At 42.1% G+C, this 21,184-nt stretch overlaps 1 protein-coding gene across 8 annotated transcripts in view; it reads left to right on the forward strand.

The window, feature by feature from the left end:
- The window catches only part of AGFG1 (ArfGAP with FG repeats 1), a 75,429-nt gene that overhangs the window by 37,460 nt on the left and 16,785 nt on the right, over nucleotides 1-21,184 (forward strand). For all 8 annotated transcript variants that reach the window (XR_007775782.1, XM_050964048.1, XM_050964049.1 and 5 more), the window contains exons 3-5: nucleotides 3,649-3,764; nucleotides 7,114-7,276; nucleotides 9,751-9,907. Coding sequence is in view for 7 of the 8 variants with exons in the window: in XM_050964048.1 (XP_050820005.1) it covers nucleotides 3,649-3,764; nucleotides 7,114-7,276; nucleotides 9,751-9,907 (436 nt within the window). In the remaining variant the exon portion in view is untranslated. The remainder of the gene's footprint in view (nucleotides 1-3,648; nucleotides 3,765-7,113; nucleotides 7,277-9,750; nucleotides 9,908-21,184) is intronic.

Below are 21,184 nucleotides of genomic sequence, written 5' to 3' on the forward strand. Positions count from 1 at the left end.
GGAGACCTGCTTGCGGGGGGGTTCGGGGAACGCCAGAGCACACCGCGGGGAAGGAGACCTGCTTGCGGGGGGGTTCGGGGAACGCCAGAGCACACCGCGGGGAAGGAGACCTGCTTGATTACCAGAGAGGCTTCCTCAGGTATGCTGGGATACCTGCTTATTCCACGGAGGTCAAGAAAAACGCTGGTGAGTGTCTACACCTGATGACCAGCGCTGGATCCTCTACACTCGAGGTTCGACCGGGTGTACGGCCAGCGCTGCAAACAGGGAGTTGCAGTGCTGGTAATGCCCTGCAGATGTGTACACCTCCTAAGTTGCAGCGCTGCAACCCCCTCACCAGCACTGCAACTTTGTGGTGTAGACAAGGCCACAGTTTGTGTGTTGCTGGAAGAAGTGAAGAGGTAAAACCTATGAGTGATGCCTGGAAGTGAGGCAGGGATTCTGTCAAAGCTAGCCCTTATAACATGCGTTTAATTTAAAAAGGGATAGAGTGAATCATAGAAACTTTAGTCAAGTTACTGCTTTTGTGTTTAGGTGTATTTGAACAATAAAAATAAATTAGTCTACTTCCAAGAAATCTACTGCAAGTTTAATTCTTGAAGGTTAAAAAATACTTGTGAAACTCTGCCCTGCTCTACAGTACACAGTTAGGTCAACATAAGGCAGCTTATGTTGATCTAACTTAGTCAGTGTACACAGTGTACAGCCTTGCTCCTGCTGATGTAAGTGCCCTACTATACTGACATAACAAGCCCAACATCACTCACAGAGGTGGAGTGACTTTGGTGTGGGTAGGGTGATGTGTCAGTGTAGACACTGCCTTGCTTATATCCTCTGTTGGCTGTCTTGTCAATTTCATGGCTCCTAGAGCTGTGAAATTGACAAGAAAGCCAGACTCCCTGCTCCAAGCTGGGCTGCCCCCTAGGCTCCCAGCTGGGCATTCGGCTGCCCCCTCAGCTTCCTGCTGGGGAGCACAGCAGCTGACTGGACTCTAGTCATGGATCTCCCTGCTGGAGGCGAGAAGCCCTTAGTGACTGGCATAGGGTGACCAGATGTCCTGATTTTATAGGGACAGTCCCAATTTTTGGGTCTTTTTCTTATATAGGTTCCTATTACCCCCTCCCCTGGTTCCGATTTTTTGCACTTGCTGTCTGGTCACCTTAGGCTAGCAGCAGGGAATTGAGAAGCACCAGACAGCTTCCCCACCATCCCCGCTTCCAATGGGGAGCTGTGCAGAGCAGAGAGCCCTGGCTCCCAGCCTCTATGCTGCCCCTCTTCAGTTGGTGGAAGTGTTCCTGGTGAGGATGCCCACCACTGACAGAAGGATGGTTGTGTGCACATCAGCAGTAATTACTGCAGAGACTGTAAATTGACCTAATCTAGATTCATTTAAGATTGTAGTTAGACATACCAACTGATGTTTGTCTCAAGCCGTATTTGAATAAAAATTGGAAATCAATTAATGCACAAACCCAGCATTTTAAACTTGTTTATTAGCGCAATAAAACTACCATAAAATGTGCTAGATGCAGAAGAAAATTTAGCAAAACATGTTTTGCATTTAAAGCCAGCGTGTATTTATGTAGTTAGTGAATGGAATAAGCAATACTGGCAAAACAATAGTTTTGCTGATACAAGCGCAGTTCACATGAGTAGTACTTTGCTGGTAGGGTATACTGGCATAGCTATAGCGACAAAGTAGTAATGCTAGTGTAGACCCCTGGCATGTGCTTGCTCTGCCTTCTGGGAACTCCACATGAAGGGAATCCCTAGCAAGGGATTTCTGGGATGGCTTCTGTTTTCTTTAAACAACCTGAGTGATGCAAAGAGTACAGAATCTTCCCAAAAGTACTTCTAGTGCCCCCTCCACCTTCCTGAAATATCTTCCAAACTCAGACTGAAAAGGTTGGACGCCGCTGACCTGAATCAGTCCTTTTACCATGGATGAACGTACTTAAAGCCAAATTCAAAGTCCGACAGAATGTATTAAACTGGCACTCAGCTATGATATAGGAAGCAGTGCTTATGATTCAGAAAGTGGAACATGACCCTCTTAATCTATTATGCCAGTGCACTGTGCTGTCAGTGTGTTCCAGAAGAGATTTGTGGCCATTAAAGATTCGAGTTGCACTTTTTGTAGGAATATTTACTCCTTTGTCTTGGCTAAATTCCAGCTTTAGTAATCACTTTCTTCCCACTTGTATTTCCTGGGCAGCTTTAATTAAATAAGTTATCCATTTCTTGTACTATTATCAAAGAGTTGCCACCTTTCACTTCATTGGCTTTATTTCAGTAATGGATGAAGTGACCTTTATGAACTTTTTTAGGTTATATAACTCAAATTAATAAAGACCTTTGAGGTTTTTTTGGGGTGCAAATTACTATATGTATGTGTGTTTGTGTAGTTTAGAACGAGTGCTTAGAAGTAAAGCACTAAGTTTGACAATCCTTTTTTAACCTTATGATTAAAATAGAATGTGGTCCCAGGAATAATCTGTCATTGCATCATTGTACTCAGAGTTTATCTGATAATGTGAGACTTTTGTTGAAAATATGTAATACGTGGCAGTAGAAATGCATATTCCCACTAACTTATTTGTGTATATTTTTTAAAGATTTGACTTTTTAAAAATATACTTTAGAAACTTTGAGATGGGGAATGAACTTGCTCTTTGTCACTGGGGGACTCTAAATTGTTGGCAGAAGGATATGCTGTAACCCTATTTGAGGAACTGTGAGGTTTTAAAAAAACCCAAACCAAAAACCTTTAATCAAGCAAGATAACTTGTCTCTCTGCCCTCACCCTTGCTGGGTTACTTTTCTATTCGTTCCTCTTTTGCTGAGTACAAAGTAATTAATGCAAAGTATTCAGCTGCTAATTCTGTTTTTTGCTGAGTTATAAAAACTACTGGCAATAAAGGCTGAGGGAGTCTTCATTCTCTCCTTGACTTTATTAATTTGTACCATTGAAGGAACAGGACCAGTTTGAGACACTTCTGTTTGTGTTAAATCTTTGATATTTTTAAACACCGTATGTTAATTTTTTCTAGGAAACCTTGCTGTTCCATAAGCTCCTCATATATTAGACAGGAATTTGTTTTGTTCAGCTAAATACAAAGCACTGTATATTGGTAAATTTTAAAAACTCAAAAGACTTTTAAAAACAAATGCACACAAATATAATTAATGAGTTGGGGGTCTTCCAAACTTTACAAGTCACTGTAAGCTGAACAGAGAAGCAGGACAGAATCTTGTCTGTGGTTTGAATGTGTAGACTTCAGGGAGGAGTATTTGCTAAAGACAAAAATGGCAGTTAGATGTGTTACACCATTGGGAGTACTTTCAAAATCAAGTACTTCCTGTTTGTGCCTGTTAAATAAGAGACTAGGATTTCTGTTTGCCTTGCTGAGATCAATAGCCTTGCAACATCTAAACAGTGCACTATACACTCACACTTGGCTGAAATATCAAATAGTGTCAGACAAATCCTTTGCAAATAAACATGGTAAGAATGGATATTCAAAAAATTATGCATTCTATCTATGGTTGTAAATTTAGAATGAAAATATAAATTTGAACTTGAAAGTTATTTTAATACTGATTTCTCTCTTTTTCCCTCTCCCTCCTCCATTATTCCCTTCAAATAAGGTATGTAAACAGATTTGGCTAGGATTATTTGATGATCGATCATCAGCAATTCCAGACTTCAGAGATCCACAGAAAGTTAAGGAGTTTCTACAGGAAAAATATGAAAAGAAAAGATGGTAAGCTAAGCTAACACTTTCTGTTAGTTTTGATAGAAAACTAATTTTGTTGTGTTTTTTCTGTAACCAGAAATCCCTTTTGGGTTTACTGTAAATTTCTGACTAAAGTCAGTCTTTCATTGTGATTTAAAAATGAGTGTTACTTTGTGGCTGAAAAGAGCTTAGACTTCTCAATTTTTAAAGAAGGCACTATACCTTATGGAAGACTTTGGACTTGTCTTCACGTACAGCACTGTGGCGGCACAGCTGCCACACTTTAGTGATGCTGCTGCTATGCCAACAGGATAGCTTCTCCTGTTGGCATAGTTAATCCACCTTCACAAGAGACGGGAGCTATGTCAGTGGGAGAAGCTCTCCCGATGACATAGCACTATCTACACCGGTGGTGAGGTTGTCGTACCTACTTTGCCCAGCAACAGAGTTGTACTGATATAAGTCTGTCGGATAGACCTGGGCATTGTAAAGCACTAAACATTACATCTGCATAGTCTGAACATTGCCAAACCTAGACATTCATTTAAAATGTTATGAAGACATGGACTTTTGTTAGTAGATGCACCACATATGTTAGTGTGACATTCCCCAGGGACTGCTGTGTCCCCTTAGCTCTCCAGCCTTTGCTAGTGAACAGCAAACCCTTCCAGAGTCTGCTCATTCACACCACCAGCATACAGAATCACTCCCAACTGAGTATATGAATCTATGCCCAGCCTCCATGAAACACATATAAGGCAACACCCACATATCCCTCAGGCCCAGCCTTCTCTTGTACTGTTCAGTAGCCCCACTGGACAGTACAAGCTCATAATTAGTCTGTCATTCCAACTGTGCCTAATAAATAGGCACCAGTCCTGTTGACCTGAGTAGTGTTACTGAAATATTGGGTCTGCCTAGCTGAGAGCCAATAACAGCCTGACAGGGATAAGGAAAAGATGCTTTATTCTTTAGTACAAAGACCCTATTCCATACAAATTTCTCAAGGCTTTTATACACTTTTAGACAAAGACCCTTGCATGTTAACACTTGATTGGTAGGTGTCAAACCTCAGGGTTCTGTTATCTGTTCAGTAAAAACTGGTTTGAAGCAAGTTTTCTCTGCTTTGAGGCAGAAGGAAAAAAAGAGTTCAAAAGTTCAGGTTACTGTATACGTGAGGCTTCTGCTTCCCCCTACTGGCTGCTTGTAAGCTGTTAAGCGGGGCTACCAATCTCTTTTACAGTAGAGATTCCCCAGATACTTGAATCAAACACACTGGCTTAGATAAAATAATAAAAGAAGGTTTTATTAACTGCAGACACGTAGATTTTAAGTTTTTATAATTAGTATGGCATAGACGTTAGAATTGGTTACAAAAGAAATAAAAAGAGAAAATTTCAAGGTAATTCCTAAACTTTACCAAGCTAAATAAGGTTTGAAGCAAACATCATTCTTACCACACCAGCTGCTGCAGGCAATCATTAGTTCACAGGCTAGGTTTCCTTTCAGCCTGGGACCACTCTCATTAGTTACGTGTTCTTTAGGTATTCACTGATGTTATGAGCAGGGAGGTGGCTAGAGCCATTTTGCGCCCCGCTAGTCTTATACCCCAACCCTTGTGTGTTGGAAAAATCCTTGCTGAGTCGTGTGGGCAGGCAGCTCCATGATGTACATGAGCTTCAAACTGTCTTTTCAGATGAGTTGTAAATTTCCTGTTTACAACCCACCAGCAGGTAATGGTTCTTTAGCACTTTTCTGGCATGCTAGTATGTCTGAGTCTGAGGAATTGGCTTATGGGTATTATCCAGAATTGCGACACATTCCAGTAACAATCATACAGCAAAATCTCATAATTTCACATGCAGTGTAACACGCATTTCAACAGGACAATAATCAGCAGGTTGAGTTTACAAATAACACCTCACAAGGCGTACTTTGTACAAAATATATAACCATATAAAAGCGGTGAACATGGGATACAGGGTGTCAGTTATTTTTTCGTGGCCGCCTTCCTAGAGGTCTGAACTCGGATCCAAACTTCCTCAGCAGCTGCTGAGGCTTCACAAGACTGTTGCACTCTGCAGGTGTGGAAGTCATTTTCTGCTCACAAGGGCAGCTTCTGCTGTTTCCCGCAGAGTGGCTTTAAGATAGGGCAGTATAGAAGCTTTTGTGTTCTGCTCATTCGCTAACAGCTCTACTACGTTTGCTTGTCAGGAGGGCTGTTCGTTTTTCCTCTTGTATATGTGGCAGACTTGTCTGAATATATTGGCTTTATTACATAGATGGTTGGTTGCTGAATAGAGTGTAAGAGCTATTACAGCTCATTTAAGTGGAGAAGTTATCAGACTATTTTCTTTAAAAGTTTTGTATGTTTTCCACTTAACAGGGCAATCATATAATTCATCTCGAACAAGGAAACTGTAATAGTTTAAGTCCTATACTGCTACTGATGTCACTATAAACAGTCCCTGGGATGGAACTACAGTGACAGTAAAAATATTTACTTGGGTTTTGTAAAAATATTGAAGCTCTGTAAAGCGAATATTTAATAATGATTTATAACTCAATCTGAGTTTTAAAGAAGTGTTTTCAACATCTTGCTTCATCTCCTTCCATTCCAGCTCACGTGACTTAAAAGCTAGGATGTCAGACTTCAATAGAATATACAACAATGGTTCAAACCCTGACAGTTGATTGAGATTAGGGACTGTTAACATCACTTTTGAGTTGAAGTAGATGTGATTTTTTTTTTAACGTGCTTTTTTTAAAACTTTTTTTCATTTGTGGACCCCTAAAAAATTTCAAATGGAGGGGGAGACCATTTGGAAATTCAACTTGTGGTCCTCAGGCCCCTACCATAGGAATCTTAGACTGAAAACTGACTGAACAGAACTCAGCTATAAATGTTCCATGTCTTCGGCATAGCATTTAACAAAGCGTGAGAGAGGGTGCTAACCTGTGAGCTTTTGTGGTGGTAACAACACTTCTGGGTTTTGACCTGTAGGTCGGGGGCATTCAGCTACTTTTGATAGATCAAAGGTATGCCTTTTCTGGGATCTGAAACTTTATTTTTATAGTCATCTTTTGCGGACCCCTTAGACACAGTCTCTGCGTGCCACAGGTTGAAAACGACTGCTATAAAACATTGGAAAACTGGAATCTCAAGCTTTTGTAACCCCAGTCATTGAGAGATGGGACACTAAAATGGTGACTGGACCATCAGACCAGTAGTACTATTTGACATAGGTTCAGAGCTTAAAATAGCAAATCTCAGACCTCAGAGCAAAAACTTTTGATCCCTGTGCTACCATTATAATGGATGTTGGAACAAAACTTATGTTAAATATTAAATAATTTTTACTCTTATTCAACTTAGGTATGTTCCTCCAGAACAAGCTAAGGTTGTGGCATCAGTCCATGCATCTATATCAGGGTCCTCTGCTAGTAGTACAAGCAGCACACCTGAGGTGAAACCACTTAAATCTCTCTTGGGAGAATCTGCACCAGCACTGCACTTAAATAAAGGCACACCTAGCCAAGTGAGTGAGTAATGGCTAAGAGTTCAGTGGTATGGGATTATGTTGCAGTATTTAAAAGGAGAATGGGCATTTTGTGAATTGAACAAGATTTTACAAAATACTGAAAATTGTGGCATTAGTGGGTTACTGCTGTTACAATAAAACTGTACTTAATAGCTTACATGCTCTGCTGGTTTTATGGAATGCGAATAGAGGACTAACGGTAAAATCTAGAAACTGAGTTCTGTGGTGATTGACTTTGAATGCTTCAGACGAAAAATGCTAGCCTCTGCCCTGTGTAGTAGTAATTAATAGACTGGTATTTTTTGGTGCTATTTAATAAAACTAAGATGGTTTTGTTTTGTAACAGGCTTTTGGTTAAACATCTTGTGTACCCACAACATACAGTAAAAGCTTTTTTTATCTGGCACTTCACCAACCAGAATGCTTTATAAACTGCATTTCTGATCTTAATTGAAATTCCATTTTATAGTCAGGTTGGTGCAGGACTACCGAGGGGTTGGGGCCTGGGAGAGGGCTTGATCCGTAGACTGCTCACCTCAGTTGGCTCCTCACAAGTGGTGACCTGTCCTGGCCGCTCATAGGCGGAGATGCGACAGGCAGCTCGGTGCACTGCCTCCGCCCACAGGTGTCGCCCCCGCGGCTCCTGTTGGCCGCTGTTCCCAGCCAGAGCTTCCTGCTTTACTTCTGCCTAGGAGCAGCCAGGACACATCATCGCTTGCGGGGAGCTGCCCGAGGTGAGTGGTCTGCGGATCCGGCACTCGCACCTGATTCCCGAGCCCCCTCCCGCACCCAAACTCCCTCCCAGAGCTTGCGCTCTGCACCTCCTCTCGCACCCCAAGCTCTGCATCTGGAACTCCCTCCTGTCCTTAACAGGCATTTTTTACTTACTGGCACCCTCCCCATTCCTGCAACACACTGGATAAAACAGCTTTTGCTGTAGTTGGGTTGGGTCATCCTCCTTTCTTGCATCCTTGTTGGAATTTAAAAAAACACATCACTGCCTCCTTTGAAGCCCTCTGTTACAACTGCCATCTTTTTATTGAAGGGAGACATGGACAGGACTTCTTTCTTAGCCAGTCAGTGTTACCACTTTTAGAAATAAAACCATGGTTTTTCAACAACTTGAGATTTGCTGCATCTCTTCACTCCACCCCCAAATTTGGGCCATTGTGACAAAATTAAGTTAACTATAAACTAGATTTTTATATAAATCGTCTTCCCTGTGGTAGGAGCAAGTATTTTGGTCAGTCCAGTGTACTATAACTTCAACATCCCTTCCTTAGAAGCAGTTCAGGGGACAGTGAAGCTACCTTAATTAACATATGTTTCTCTCTATATGGTCATGAATACTGTGCTGTATGTTACAAGTGTGTTTTGTTGCATTCTTGTCAAATGACTTTTGGCTCTCTGTCTAGCTCATCCATAATGGTATATGATAGGCTGGAGGGAAAAAATATATATTATTTTTCAAATATATGATATAATTAGTCTGTATAATGCTAACACACAAGAGGGTAAAGCTAAGTTTAAATGTTTAGAATTTTCTGACTCTGGAGTTTTTAATCATGCAGCCTTAATGTTCTGTTGAGGAATTCTGCAAGAAATGTAACTTTATTTTTCTTCCAGAAAAAAATAAAATAAAAATGGGGATTCAGTGAGAAGGAGGAGCTTCAATCTACATGGCTCTGAAGCTCTGCTGGTCTTTGAAAATAATTGCAAATACTACATACAGGTTCCATAATCTGGAGCCATTTGTTTAGATACCTCTAATTTTCCTGTTTTACATGCATCGTAGTCAGGGACGGCTCCATGCACCAGCACGCCAAGCGCATGCTTGGGGCGGCAAGCCGCAGGGGGTGCTCTGCCGGTCGCCACGAGAGTGGCGAGCAGGCTGCCTTCGGTGGCATGCCTGCAGAGGGTCCGTTGGTCCCGTGGCTTCAGCAGACCTCCCGCAGGCTGCCACTGAATTCCTGGGACCAGGGACCTCCCGCAGGCAAGCCGCCGAAGGCAGCCTGTCTGCCATGCGTGGGGCGGCAAAATGCCTAGAGCCGCCCCGATCTTAGTCTCTGGAAGTCTGCTGTTTAACTCCTATAGTGCACTTAAGCAGGGCAACCTGAAGACTCACACTAAGGCCATGGAGCTTGGTGGGGAATATGCTCTTGCACACCTTAGGGAGGGTAGGAAGAGGAGGTTGAGGAAAGATTCTCTTTTGTACCACAACTTAAACTAAAAGCTCTAGATTAAATTATCAAATTTTAACAAGTTCATTGCATGTTTGTTTTACATAATTGTGGTCTGAATTCTAAAGTTATGAAACTTGATATGGCTTGCTAACAATGCTCAGGGGCAAAAAAAGAGTTCAAAACTAGTACCATAAATAGCTTTTTCGGTCTGTGTCCTTTAGCTTTTTGTAAAGCTTGGTTAAATATTGGCTTTCCTGTTTGTTTAGCTAATTAAAATGTTGTTTTTAGTCCCCTGTTATCGTTAGGTCTCAAGGACAACAGCAGCAGGAAAAGAAACAATTTGACCTCCTCAGTGACCTTGGCTCAGATATCTTTGCTGCTCCTGCTCCTCAATCAACTGCTACAGCAAATTTTGCTAACTTTGCACATTTCAACAGTCATGCAGGTAAGAGTTCTGTGTAGACACTGCCTCCTAATTAAATGTACAGAAAACTCCTCAGGTATCTATTCTTTATGGCTTATAAATATGAATTATCTTCTGAATTAATAAAAGGAGAATTTATATTTCTGTGCCTTGAACATTGTTCTATCAGTTGTTAAGATTTAGCTTATGACAAGTTGGAAATCAAGTTTAATAAAGCAAGTATTTTAAAGTTTTAAAACTTACACTCTGCATTTCCTTTGCAAAAACAGTATGGGAAACAGAAGAGAATAGCTATAAAATATAGCATAATAGTACTATTCGACATGGATCACATAAATATTGATCTGTACCTGACACAAATTACATTTGGTCTCTTTTTGTCACTGTGCTTTAATTTTGTTTTCCTTGAGTTGCTTGTTTATAAAGCAAATATTTGGCTAGAAGGCAGTGTTGGTGGCAAGAGAGAGAAGGAGAGTAAAGTAGTGGGGATGGGCAGAGGTTATGCAGGATGTCATTTCTTCCTTCTGAAAAAGTTGGCAAGATCCTTTATGGAGAAGGAGTGAAAAATAGTAAACAGACAACTGTGTGGGCGTCAGTGAAGGGGAAGAAGCAATGCTGCCTCACTGAGTGTGACAGAACTGAAGGAAGAGAGAACAAACTTGTAGTGGAGGAAGTCCATGTGGCTGGGAGTAGTGTGGGAGCAGGAGCAAAAGGAAAATGTTTGTTTGTTTTTGAGCAAAGATCAGGGCTAGGTGTGGTAGGACAGACTTTTAAATATTTAGAATGGCTGTTGGTAAACAGGCCTGAATATTACAGAGGGGGAAAAGAAAGACCTCAATCCATGTAACTTTATCCTAAAGAATAATGGCCACTAAGTTGATTCTGAAGTACACCAATAGTTGTAAGTCAGCAGCTTATAGATATTGAGTAGTGTGTTTCCACTAACTTTCTGTGTGACGGTGAGCAAGTACCAGGGCTGGCTCCAGGGTTTTGCCACCCCAAGCAGCAAAAAGAAAAAGAGGGGTGGGGAGAGCCGCAATCATGATCTGCAGTTCTGCTGCTGCAGCTTCATCCTTCGGTGACAATTCAGTGACTGGTCCTTCACTCCGAGAGGGAGTGAGGTACCTGCCACCAAATTGCCGCCAAAGACCCAGACGTGCCGCCCCTCATCGTTGGCAGCCCCAGGCAGCTGCTTGCTGGTCTGGTGCCTGGAGCCGGCTCTGACAAATACCTACCCTTTGACCTTGTCTACTTTAGATTATGAACTCTTCAGATTAGGTAATGTTTACTAAAATTTTTAGTACCTAAGGCAATGGAGCCCCTATCTGGTTGGCATCTCTGGGTTCTACTATAATATTGCTAATACTGAGGAGAGATGCTGCTTGTGAAAAATTTGTGTTCATCTGAAGTGTTGTCATCACCATTGGCATTAAATTACAAAGTTGAAAAATCATGGGTGCACAGTTCTGGTGAGTTGAATAAGGTATTCATCACCAGTTTAAATTAAAAAAAATTATAAATGTTTTTAACTGTTTTCAGGCATTATATTTGAAAGATAATGTGAGTGACAATTGATTTCAGTAGAATTAAACATGAATAGTTGTAGCATATTTTATAAAGTATGCATAAAACAAAGGCTTTCATGTAAATCAGTTTCTTGGAATGGAATGTATTTAAATTGGAATGATGTTGATTGACCAATTGCAAATTTTAATCCAAAAATGTACATGCTTATTGGCCAGCATTACATAAAACAAAGTTTCACTCCAAAGGCGTCTGTATGATAGACTTAAGTATCCAGAGATCCAGCCTAATCAAACCACATTTGTATCAGATTACTCTGTACTTGAATTCTTTTTTTTTTTTTAAATGGACCTCAGGAATTGTAAGCCTCTTTTTAGGCAAGCTGTTCGTTTTTTCCTTGTATGTTTGATAAATCTAATATAGCATAAACCATGGTCAGTATCTCTTTTCAGGACTGTCCTACTGCTTTATATAGGATTGAACAGGTACAAAGGAATATACATCTTTCAAGAAGAAAGACTAAAATTTTTTAATGAAGCCAGCTATATTTAGATTGAAATGATTGCTTTAAGGTGTGAATGGGATGAGTACCTGAATACATATCACTGGTGTCCTTTTCTGCAGTAAGATACTCTCACTCCCCTGACATAGTGAATTGAGGAAAACAGTCCCACAGAATTTAGAACTTTGGACTTTATCAGGGCTGATACTTTTTACCTCTTAGAAACACATTAAATTGTGAACACCAACCGTGCAAGCACCATACATTAATAAGGACATTTCATATGCATTAAGCTGTTTTCAGTGATCCAGCTCATAAGTCACATGGCTGAAGCCCTTCTGTTCTACTCCTATCGATGTTCTAGTGCCTTTTTTTCCCCCCCTCATGAACTTGTATTCTGATAGACCAGGGTTCTACACTTTGGCTGCAGGAACACCCTGTGAAGCTGGTTCTGAAGTTACAGACTCATCTTTGTGGTCCAAAGGAAGGAGGAGCTGAACTCACGTATGCATGCAACAGCAAACTCTTAAAAGGTTTATAAAATCTAATTGGGAATCATTGCACACAAAATTTAAGATGGACACGGACATCTTATAGTAAAAGGTACATGGGCAGGTGATTGGCTACAAAGATTGTTGCAGTAAAAGATAGAGGGCTTTGATGTATATGGGTCAGTAGTTCTTGCTTTGGCTGTGTACTGGTGCTGGTCCATGATGCCTATTTTGGTGATTTGGTAGTGATTCTGCCTCCTTTACAACTTCTCCTACAAGAAACTGAATATTTTTTTCTTTGGAATGTATAGTCTGGCCCCCTATAGAAACTACTTCTGAGGGGCAGTAAGATTAACAGCCTCTCTTATAAACTGTAAAAGCAGCAAAGTGTGGGATCATTGTCCAGGATGGGTTGTAGATCCTTGATGATGCGTTGGAGGGGTTTTAGCTGGGGGCTGTATGTGATGGCCAGTGGAGTCCTGTTGGTTTCTTTCTTGGGTTTGTCTTGCAGTAGGAGGCTTCTGGGTACACGTCTGGCTCTGTTGATCTGTTTCCTTATTTCCTCGTGCGGGTACTGTAGTTTTGACAATGCTTGGTGGAGATTTTGTAGGCGTTGGTCTCTGTCTGAGGGGTTAGAGCAGATGCGGTTGTACCTCAGTGCTTGGCTGTAGACAATGGATCGTGTGATGTGTCCGGGATGGAAGCTGGAGGCATGAAGGTAGGCATAGCGGTCAGTAGGTTTTCGATATAGGGTGGTGTTAATGTGACCATCAATTATTTGCACCGTGGTGTCAAGAAAGTGGACCTCCCGTGTAGATTGGTCCAGGCTGAGGTTGATGATGGGGTGGAAGCTGTTGAAATCGTGGTGGAATTTTTCCAGAGTCTCCTTCCCATGGGTCCAGATGATGATGTCATCAATGTAGCATAGGTAGAGAAGGGGCGTGAGTGGACGAGAGCTGAGGAAGCGTTGTTCCAGGTCGGCCATAAAGATATTGGCATATATATGTCTACAGCCAAGCACTGAGGTACAACCGCATCTGCTCTCACCCCTCAGATAGAGACCAACGCCTACAAAATCTCCACCAAGCATTCTCAAAACTACAGTACCCGCACGAGGAAATAAGGAAACAGATCAACAGAGCCAGACGTGTACCCAGAAGCCTCCTACTGCAAGACAAACCCAAGAAAGAAACCAACAGGACTCCACTGGCCATCACATACAGCCCCCAGCTAAAACCCCTCCAACGCATCATCAAGGATCTACAACCCATCCTGGACAATGATCCCACATTTTCACAGGCCTTGGGTGGCAGGCCAGTCCTTGCCCACAGACAACCTGCCAACCTGAAACATATTCTCACCAGTAATTGCACACCGCACCATAATAACTCTAGCTCAGGAACCAATCCATGCAACAAACCTCAATGCCAACTCTGCCCACATATCTACACCAGCGACACCATCACAGGACCTAACCAGATCAGCCACACCATCACTGGTTCATTCACCTGCACATCCACCAATGTAATATACGCCATCATATGCCAACAATGCCCCTCTGCTATGTACATCGGCCAAACTGGACAGTCTCTACGGAAAAGGATAAATGGACACAAATCAGACATTAGGAATGGCAATATACAAAAACCTGTAGGAGAGTACTTCAACCTCCCTGGCCACACTATTGCAGACCTTAAGGTGGCCATCCTGCAGCAAAAAACTTCAGGACCAGACTTCAAAGAGAAACTGCTGAGCTTCAGTTCATCTGAAAATTTGACACCATCAGCTCAGGATTGAACAAAGACTGTGAATGGCTTGCCAACTACAGAACCAGTTTCTCCTCTCTTGGTTTTCACACCTCAACTGCTAGAACAGGGCCTCATCCTCCCTGATTGAACTGACCTCATTATCTCTAGCTTGCTTGCTAGCATATATATACCTGTCCCTGGAAATTTCTACCACATGCATCTGAAGAAGTGGGTATTCACCCACGAAAGCTCATGCTCCAAAACGTCTGTTAGTCTATAAGGTGCCACAGGATTCTTTGCTGCTTTTACAGATCCAGACTAACACGGCTACCCCTCTGATTCTTATAAACTGTTGCAGCCACAAGGGAGTGGGTGAATTTATTAGCCATCAGGAAAAAACTGTTGTAATAAAGTACGTCTGCGTTGGTTGGATAGAATGTGGAGACAGTGAGAACACTCTGTGGGAGGGTTGAGTGCCTGTTGCTGTACTGTTGTAATGCTTGGTAACTGCACAAGAAGGCAGCTTCTGATATACTCCATCTTGTGGAGTTCCTAATGTGCCAAGTAGTACATGGGAACTTGGGCAGAGGGATTCTGAAGAAGAGTGGGGAAAAGGAAACTAGTTTAACCTATTGGACAAGTGATTTGGGGAAGGAAAACTATTTCAGTACAAATTTAACTGAATGTGAAAGTTCAGAGTACTACAGTTTTTTCTTCAAGTGATTGCACTTATCCATTCCACTCCTGGTATCTATGTACCCAGGGCCTGGCAGTAGGAAACTATTTTCCCTGAGCTTAGTTTAGTAGTTAATGTAGTTACTATAGTTAGTTTTTTTTTTTTATCTGAAAATTTACATGCTGATTGTCATGTCTTTTAATGGTGGTAAAAAAAATATATATATTTTTATTATGGTTGTTTTTTTCCCTGTTTCGGGGTTCTGATGCTGCCACTGAGGCATGCTCTGGTCTCCGGGCTTCAAGCCGTATACTTTTTGCTCAGGGCCTGCCAGTGAGTGACCCGCACAATAGTTGTCTGAAGTGCCTGGGGAAAGCACACATTAAAGACTTGTCTGGAATTCGAGAAGGATAAAGCAGCTAGGCTGAAATTCCTGCTGAGAGAGGCGGCACTCAGGCCACTATCAGAGCTGTCTTGGTCTGACTCTGCTGAATGCTGCAGCTTCAGTGAGAAGTGCACCACCTGTGTTATCGGAGTTCCAGCACTGATTTCTCTCACCCCTAACAAGAGAGAAGTATTTCTGTGAATACTATTCAGGACCTGCTATTTGAGGGTCCTTCTCTGTTCTCAGACAAGACAGATTGCAAGCTTCATGGACTTATGTACTCAAGCCACCTTAAGCTCCTAAGATTTGTATTCACCTGTCCCAGTCAGAAAGAACGATCAACCTCAGCAGATGCACCATTTTTCTGTTCCAGCTCTTTGATAGTATCTGTTAAAAAAGAATTCATGGGATTATAGGTACAGGTTTCCTCCTGCTGCTGCTTTGGCTCCAATTCCAGGTATCTCAAAGGGTGTGGGAAGTGCCAGTCGTTTCTCCATCTCTCCAGACCCAAATTCCATCCCCTTTGTAAATCTTCTGTATCTCTTCCTCAGTGCTTGGTCCTGAATTGCTTTGGACCAGTGTGTGTCTAGCACTATGGAGGTGGGATATACTCAACGGTTTGTTTCTACCCCTCCCTTCTCATGCCTCTTCAGAGACCACTCTCAAGAGGAGCTCCCCCTCCAGGAGGATACAGTCTCTCTCGGTTGGGGGCAATAGAAGAGATTCCACATCCTCTCAAAGAGAAGGAGTTTTAGTTCCACAGTTTTCCAATCCCAAAGGTGAAGGGGGCAGGTTTAAGATAAATTGTAGACCTGCGTCAACTCAATAAATTCTAAAAAAAAAAAAAATAGCTTCTGTTAACCTTTCGCTGGATCCTAGGGATTGGTATGCTGCCTTTGACTTACAAGATGCCTTCTTCCATGTGGCCATCAATCAAGCTCCCAGGAAGTATCTCTGATTTCTGGTAAACCAAAAATATTATCGTCATGCTGTCTGGAGTGGTTCATGTCAATGAGTGCCAGCCTCAGGTCAAACTGTCAAAAAGTACCAGAGATCTCAATAGAAAGCACTCTGGTAGCCAGTCCTGTAGTTAAAAGAACAGGAGTACTTGTGGCACCTTAGAGACTAACAAATTTATTTCAGCATGAGCTTTCGTGAGCTACAGCTCACTTCTTCGGATGCATAGAATGGAACACACAGACAGGAGATATTTATACATACAGAGAACGTGAAAAGGTGGAAGTATACATACCAACAGGAAGAGTCTAATCAATTGAGATGAGCTATCATCAGCAGAAGAAAAAAAACTTTTGAAGTGATAATTAAGATGACCCGTAGAAGGTATGAGGAGAACTTAACATAAGGAAATAAATTCAATTAGTGTAATGACCCAACCATTCCCAGTCTCTGTTTAGGCCTGAGTTAATTGTATCTAATTTACATATTAATTCGAGTTCAGCAGTCTCTTTGGACTCTGTTTTTTTGAAGTTTTTTTGTTGCAAAATTGCCACCTTCAAGTCAGTCACGGAGTGGTTAGAGAAGTTGAAGTGTTTTCCCACTGGTTTTTTGAATGTTACGATCTTCATCATCTGGACTCATTTAAAAGAAGCCCTCGAGGAATTCCACCGTGATTTTAACAGTTTCCATCCCACCATCAACCTCGGCATAGACCAATCCACACAAGCGGTCCATTTCCTACACACTACTGTGTTAACAAGCGACGGTCACATAAACACCACCCTCTACCAGAAACCCACTGACTGCTATACTTACCTACATGCCTCCTGCTTCCATCCAGGATACGCCACACGATCCATTGTCTACAGCCAAGCTCTAAGATACAATCGTATTTGCTCCAACCCCCAGACAGAGAGAAACAACTACAAGATCCTGAGAGATGATCCCTCACTCTCACAGATCTTGGGAGACAGGCCAGTCCTCGCTAATAGACAGCCTCCCAACCTGAAGCAAATACTCACCAGCAACCGCACACCATACAACATAAACACTAACCCAGGAACCTATCTTTGCAACAAAGCCCAATGCCAGCTCTGTCCATATATGTATTCAAGTGACACCATCATAGGACCTAATCACATTAGCCACGCCATCAGGGGCTCGTTCACCTGCACGTCTACCAGCGTGATATATGCCATCATGTGCCAGCAATGCCCCTCTGCCATGTACATTGGCCAAACCGGACAGTCTCTATGCAAAAGAATAAACGGACACAAATCTGACATCAGGAATCATAACATTCAAAAACCAGTGGGAGAACACTTCAGCCTCTCTAACCACTCAGTGACAGACTTGAAGGTGGTAATTTTGCAACAAAAAAAACTTCAAAAACAGACTGCTGAACTTGACTTAATATGCAAATTAGATACAATTAACTCAGGCCTAAACAGAGACTGGGAATAGTTGGGTCATTACACTAATTGAATTTATTTCCCTATGTTAAGTTCTCCTCATACCTTCTATGAGTCATCTTAATTATCACTTCAAAAGTTTTTTTTTCTCCTGCTGATAGCTCATTTCAATTGATTAGACTCTTCCTGTTGGTATGCATACTTCCACCTTTTCATGTTCTCTGTATGTATAAATATCTCCTGTCTGTGTGTTCCATTCTATGCATCCGAAGAAGTGAGCTGTAGCTCACGAAAGCTCATGCTGAAGTAAATTTGTTAGTCTCTAAGGTGCCACAAGTACTCCTGTTCTTTTTGTGGATACAGACTAACACTGCTGCTACTCTGAGTCCTGTAGTTAATTTCTTCATGGGTGGAAGTTTACTAAGTTTTTTGTTCCTACAGTGGCCCAGTTAGACTTGATAGTCCTTTTCCTGCCTAGGTCCACAACTTGAGAGCAGGCATTTTTACAATTATAAAGCAAAAGTTTCATATTACTTGATAGCATGGGATACAGACATTACAAGTAAGAATAATGTGTGAAGCAACTTACCAGCATTTTAGAGTCTAAACACAGTCTTACAAGTTTAGCTCCTATCTTGAGCAATACTAACACACGTGAGCCAGTCTGTTTTCCAGCTATGAATTTTTCAGTGTAGGAGTCAGCTGAGCAGATTTGATAAGAGCTAGCACCTCATTTACCAGTGTCACAATTATCGGTTCACTGTACTACCATTTGGCCTATTAGCAGCTCTCAAGATCTTTACAACAGTTATGTCAGTAGTAGCTGCATTCATTAGAAGATTGGGAGTTGCAAGTAGGGGTAAATCTGGATGACAGGCTTGTCTAGGGTGTGTCTCAACTTCAGGTACAGCGCAATGTGTGCCTGATCCTGTCAATGTTCAATGCTATGAGAATACAGTCAATGCAGAGAAGTCTGTCCTCCCCATGGTCTAGAGGATAGTTTATAGGAGTCATGCTGGACTTTGTTCCAGACAATTCAATCAATAAGTAAGAAACATCACCCAGTCACAACAGCACAAAACTCTTTGAGGCTCCTGGGGCATATGGCCTCCTGCCTGTATGTAGTTCAATATGCAGACTGCACTCCAGAGTTCCTCAAAGTAAGTTGGCATCCATCTACTCACTGAGCTTCCATCAGCTAGACTTGGTGATGAGAATGTCTTATGTTCTTGCCTCCCTCGACTGGTGGACAGGTTGAGCCAATGTATGTGTAGGTGTTCCATTTGCCTGCCTTCAGCTGATGCTAATGCTAGTGATGGATATGTCTACCTGGGATGGGGAATCCATCTAGGTTCTCTGCAGACTCAGGATCTCTGGTCCTCAAAAGAATTAGCTTTCAGCTCTGCCACTGATGCATAAAATTATCGGACTGTAGTGCCAGATGTTTCTCACACATCAAGGGAAAGAGTCTGTTAGTACTTGCAGACAACACAGCAGTAATGTTCCCTCTCAAGCAGGGAGGAGCCAACTGTTTTCCACTCCATCAAGAGGCAGCTCTGCTCTGGGAGCTTTGCATTGTTAGCTTGATAGATCTAAAGCTGCTTATTTTAGGGAGTCCAAAATGATCTAGCAGACCACCTGATCAGTTTGCTTATGAGACTGAGTGGTCTCTTCATCCAGATCCGTTGGTGGGGTTTCTCCAAGTAGACCTATTTGTGACAAGGATCAACAAAGTGTCAGCAGGTCAGCTCCCTACTAGATTGCAGCCCAGGTTCCCTGACAGACACCATTTTTGCTGCTGTGGTCATGCAGGCCCCTTTACACTTTTTTCCCACAGTCCCACTCATTCATAGGGTATTACTAAAGATAAGATGTGACCAAGCCAGAGTCATACCTAGCTTGAGCCCACGAACACTGGTTCTCCACTCTCTTAGTGGTGTCAGTGAAACCTCCAGTCTCACGTCCACTAAACTGAGACCTAATCTCTCAAGGTCATGGGTGCCTACTCCAACTGCATGGATTCTAAGTTGCTAGATATTAGAGAGTGATCTTGCTTGAAAGAGGTTCAGGAGGTCCTTAGTAGAAAGTTTTCTACAAGAGCTACTTAGCTCTCTCTTAAGTGAAGGCATTTTTCCATTTGTTCTTGCCAGTGTGGAGTATCGCTGTCCTGTTCTTTTGTTCAATGTATTCTGGACTAATTATTGCACCAGAAACACCAAGGTTTGGCTGTTAGTTCAATCAGAGTACATCTGGCAGCTATTTTAGCATTCCACCCTAAAGAAGATAATCACTATTTTCTCTAATGACATGTGTACAAGGTTTTTGAAGGGCCTAACAAGTTGTACCCTCAGGTACAAGATGGTATTTCCCCATGGGAGCTAAACTTGGTGTTTGTCCAGTCTTATGGGTCTGGCATTTGAACCTTTGGCTACTTGCTCTCTGCTGCCTCTGCCAGTGAAGATGAATAGCTCAGTGGTTTGAGTATTGGCCTGCTAAACCCAGGGTTGAGTTCAATCCTTGAGGAGGCCATTCTAGGGATCTGGGGCAAAAATCAATACTTGGTCCTGCTACTGAAGGCTGGGGGCTGGACTTGATGACCTTTCGAGGTCCCTTCAAGTTCTAGGATATAGGTATAGCTCCAATAATATTATTATTATTATATTCAGTGGCCATCACTTTGGCCAAAAGGATAGGAGAACTATGTGCCTTAATGTCTGGGCCTCCCTGTAAAATAATCTTTAAGGACATGGTTTATTTGCATTCCCAGTCCAAGTTCATTCCAAAAGTGGTGTGTTTTTCCATATCAACCAGTCCATTTTTTTTCCTGCATTCTTCTAGAAGCCACATTCAAACAAGGAAAGAGGAGCATTTACATATCTTGGACATCAGAAAAGCTCTTGTATTCTATTTGCATAGGACCAAGCATTTCCATAAGTCCTACCAACTATTTGTAGTGGTGTGAAACAGAATAAAATGACAGTCTCTGTTCAAAGAATCTTTTATTGGATTGACTCTTATATACGCATGTGCTGTGACCTGGCTAAGGTCACCCCACCGATCAGTCACAGCTTATTTGACACGATCAGTGTGCTTCAATGGTGTTTCTGCCACAGTTTCTGGTTCTAGATGTTTGTAGAGTGGCAACTTCCTCCTCAGTCCACATATTTGCCTCCCATTTATGCTGTTGCTCAAAACTCCAGAGACAAGGCTAAAGCTGGATGAGGAATTCTCCAATCTTTATTTAAATAGATTCCGATTCCACCTCTTGGTGACTCTCAGGCCGCAAAAACAAGAGTGGAATGCTCATGTGCAGTCATTCAAGGAAGAGAAAACTGTTGCTAACCTTTTTCTGTAACTGTTGTTCTTAGAGATACATTGCACATGTCCATTCCATGATCTGCCCTTCTGCCCCACTATATTGGAGTTCCAGCCAGAAGGAACTGAGTGGGGCTAGTAATGGTTCTTCCCTTTTATACCTTCATGCAGTGGGGTGTGGCAGCAACAGGTGCTCAAGCCACTCAACGGATACTGCTGAGGGAAAAAGTTTCCAACGGCCGTGCATGGACACCAGGAGTGGAATGGACATGAACAACGCATATCAAA

The sequence above is a fragment of the Gopherus flavomarginatus genome, chromosome 8 (genome assembly GCF_025201925.1).
Source record: "Gopherus flavomarginatus isolate rGopFla2 chromosome 8, rGopFla2.mat.asm, whole genome shotgun sequence".
NCBI classification, from domain to species: domain Eukaryota; kingdom Metazoa; phylum Chordata; order Testudines; family Testudinidae; genus Gopherus; species Gopherus flavomarginatus.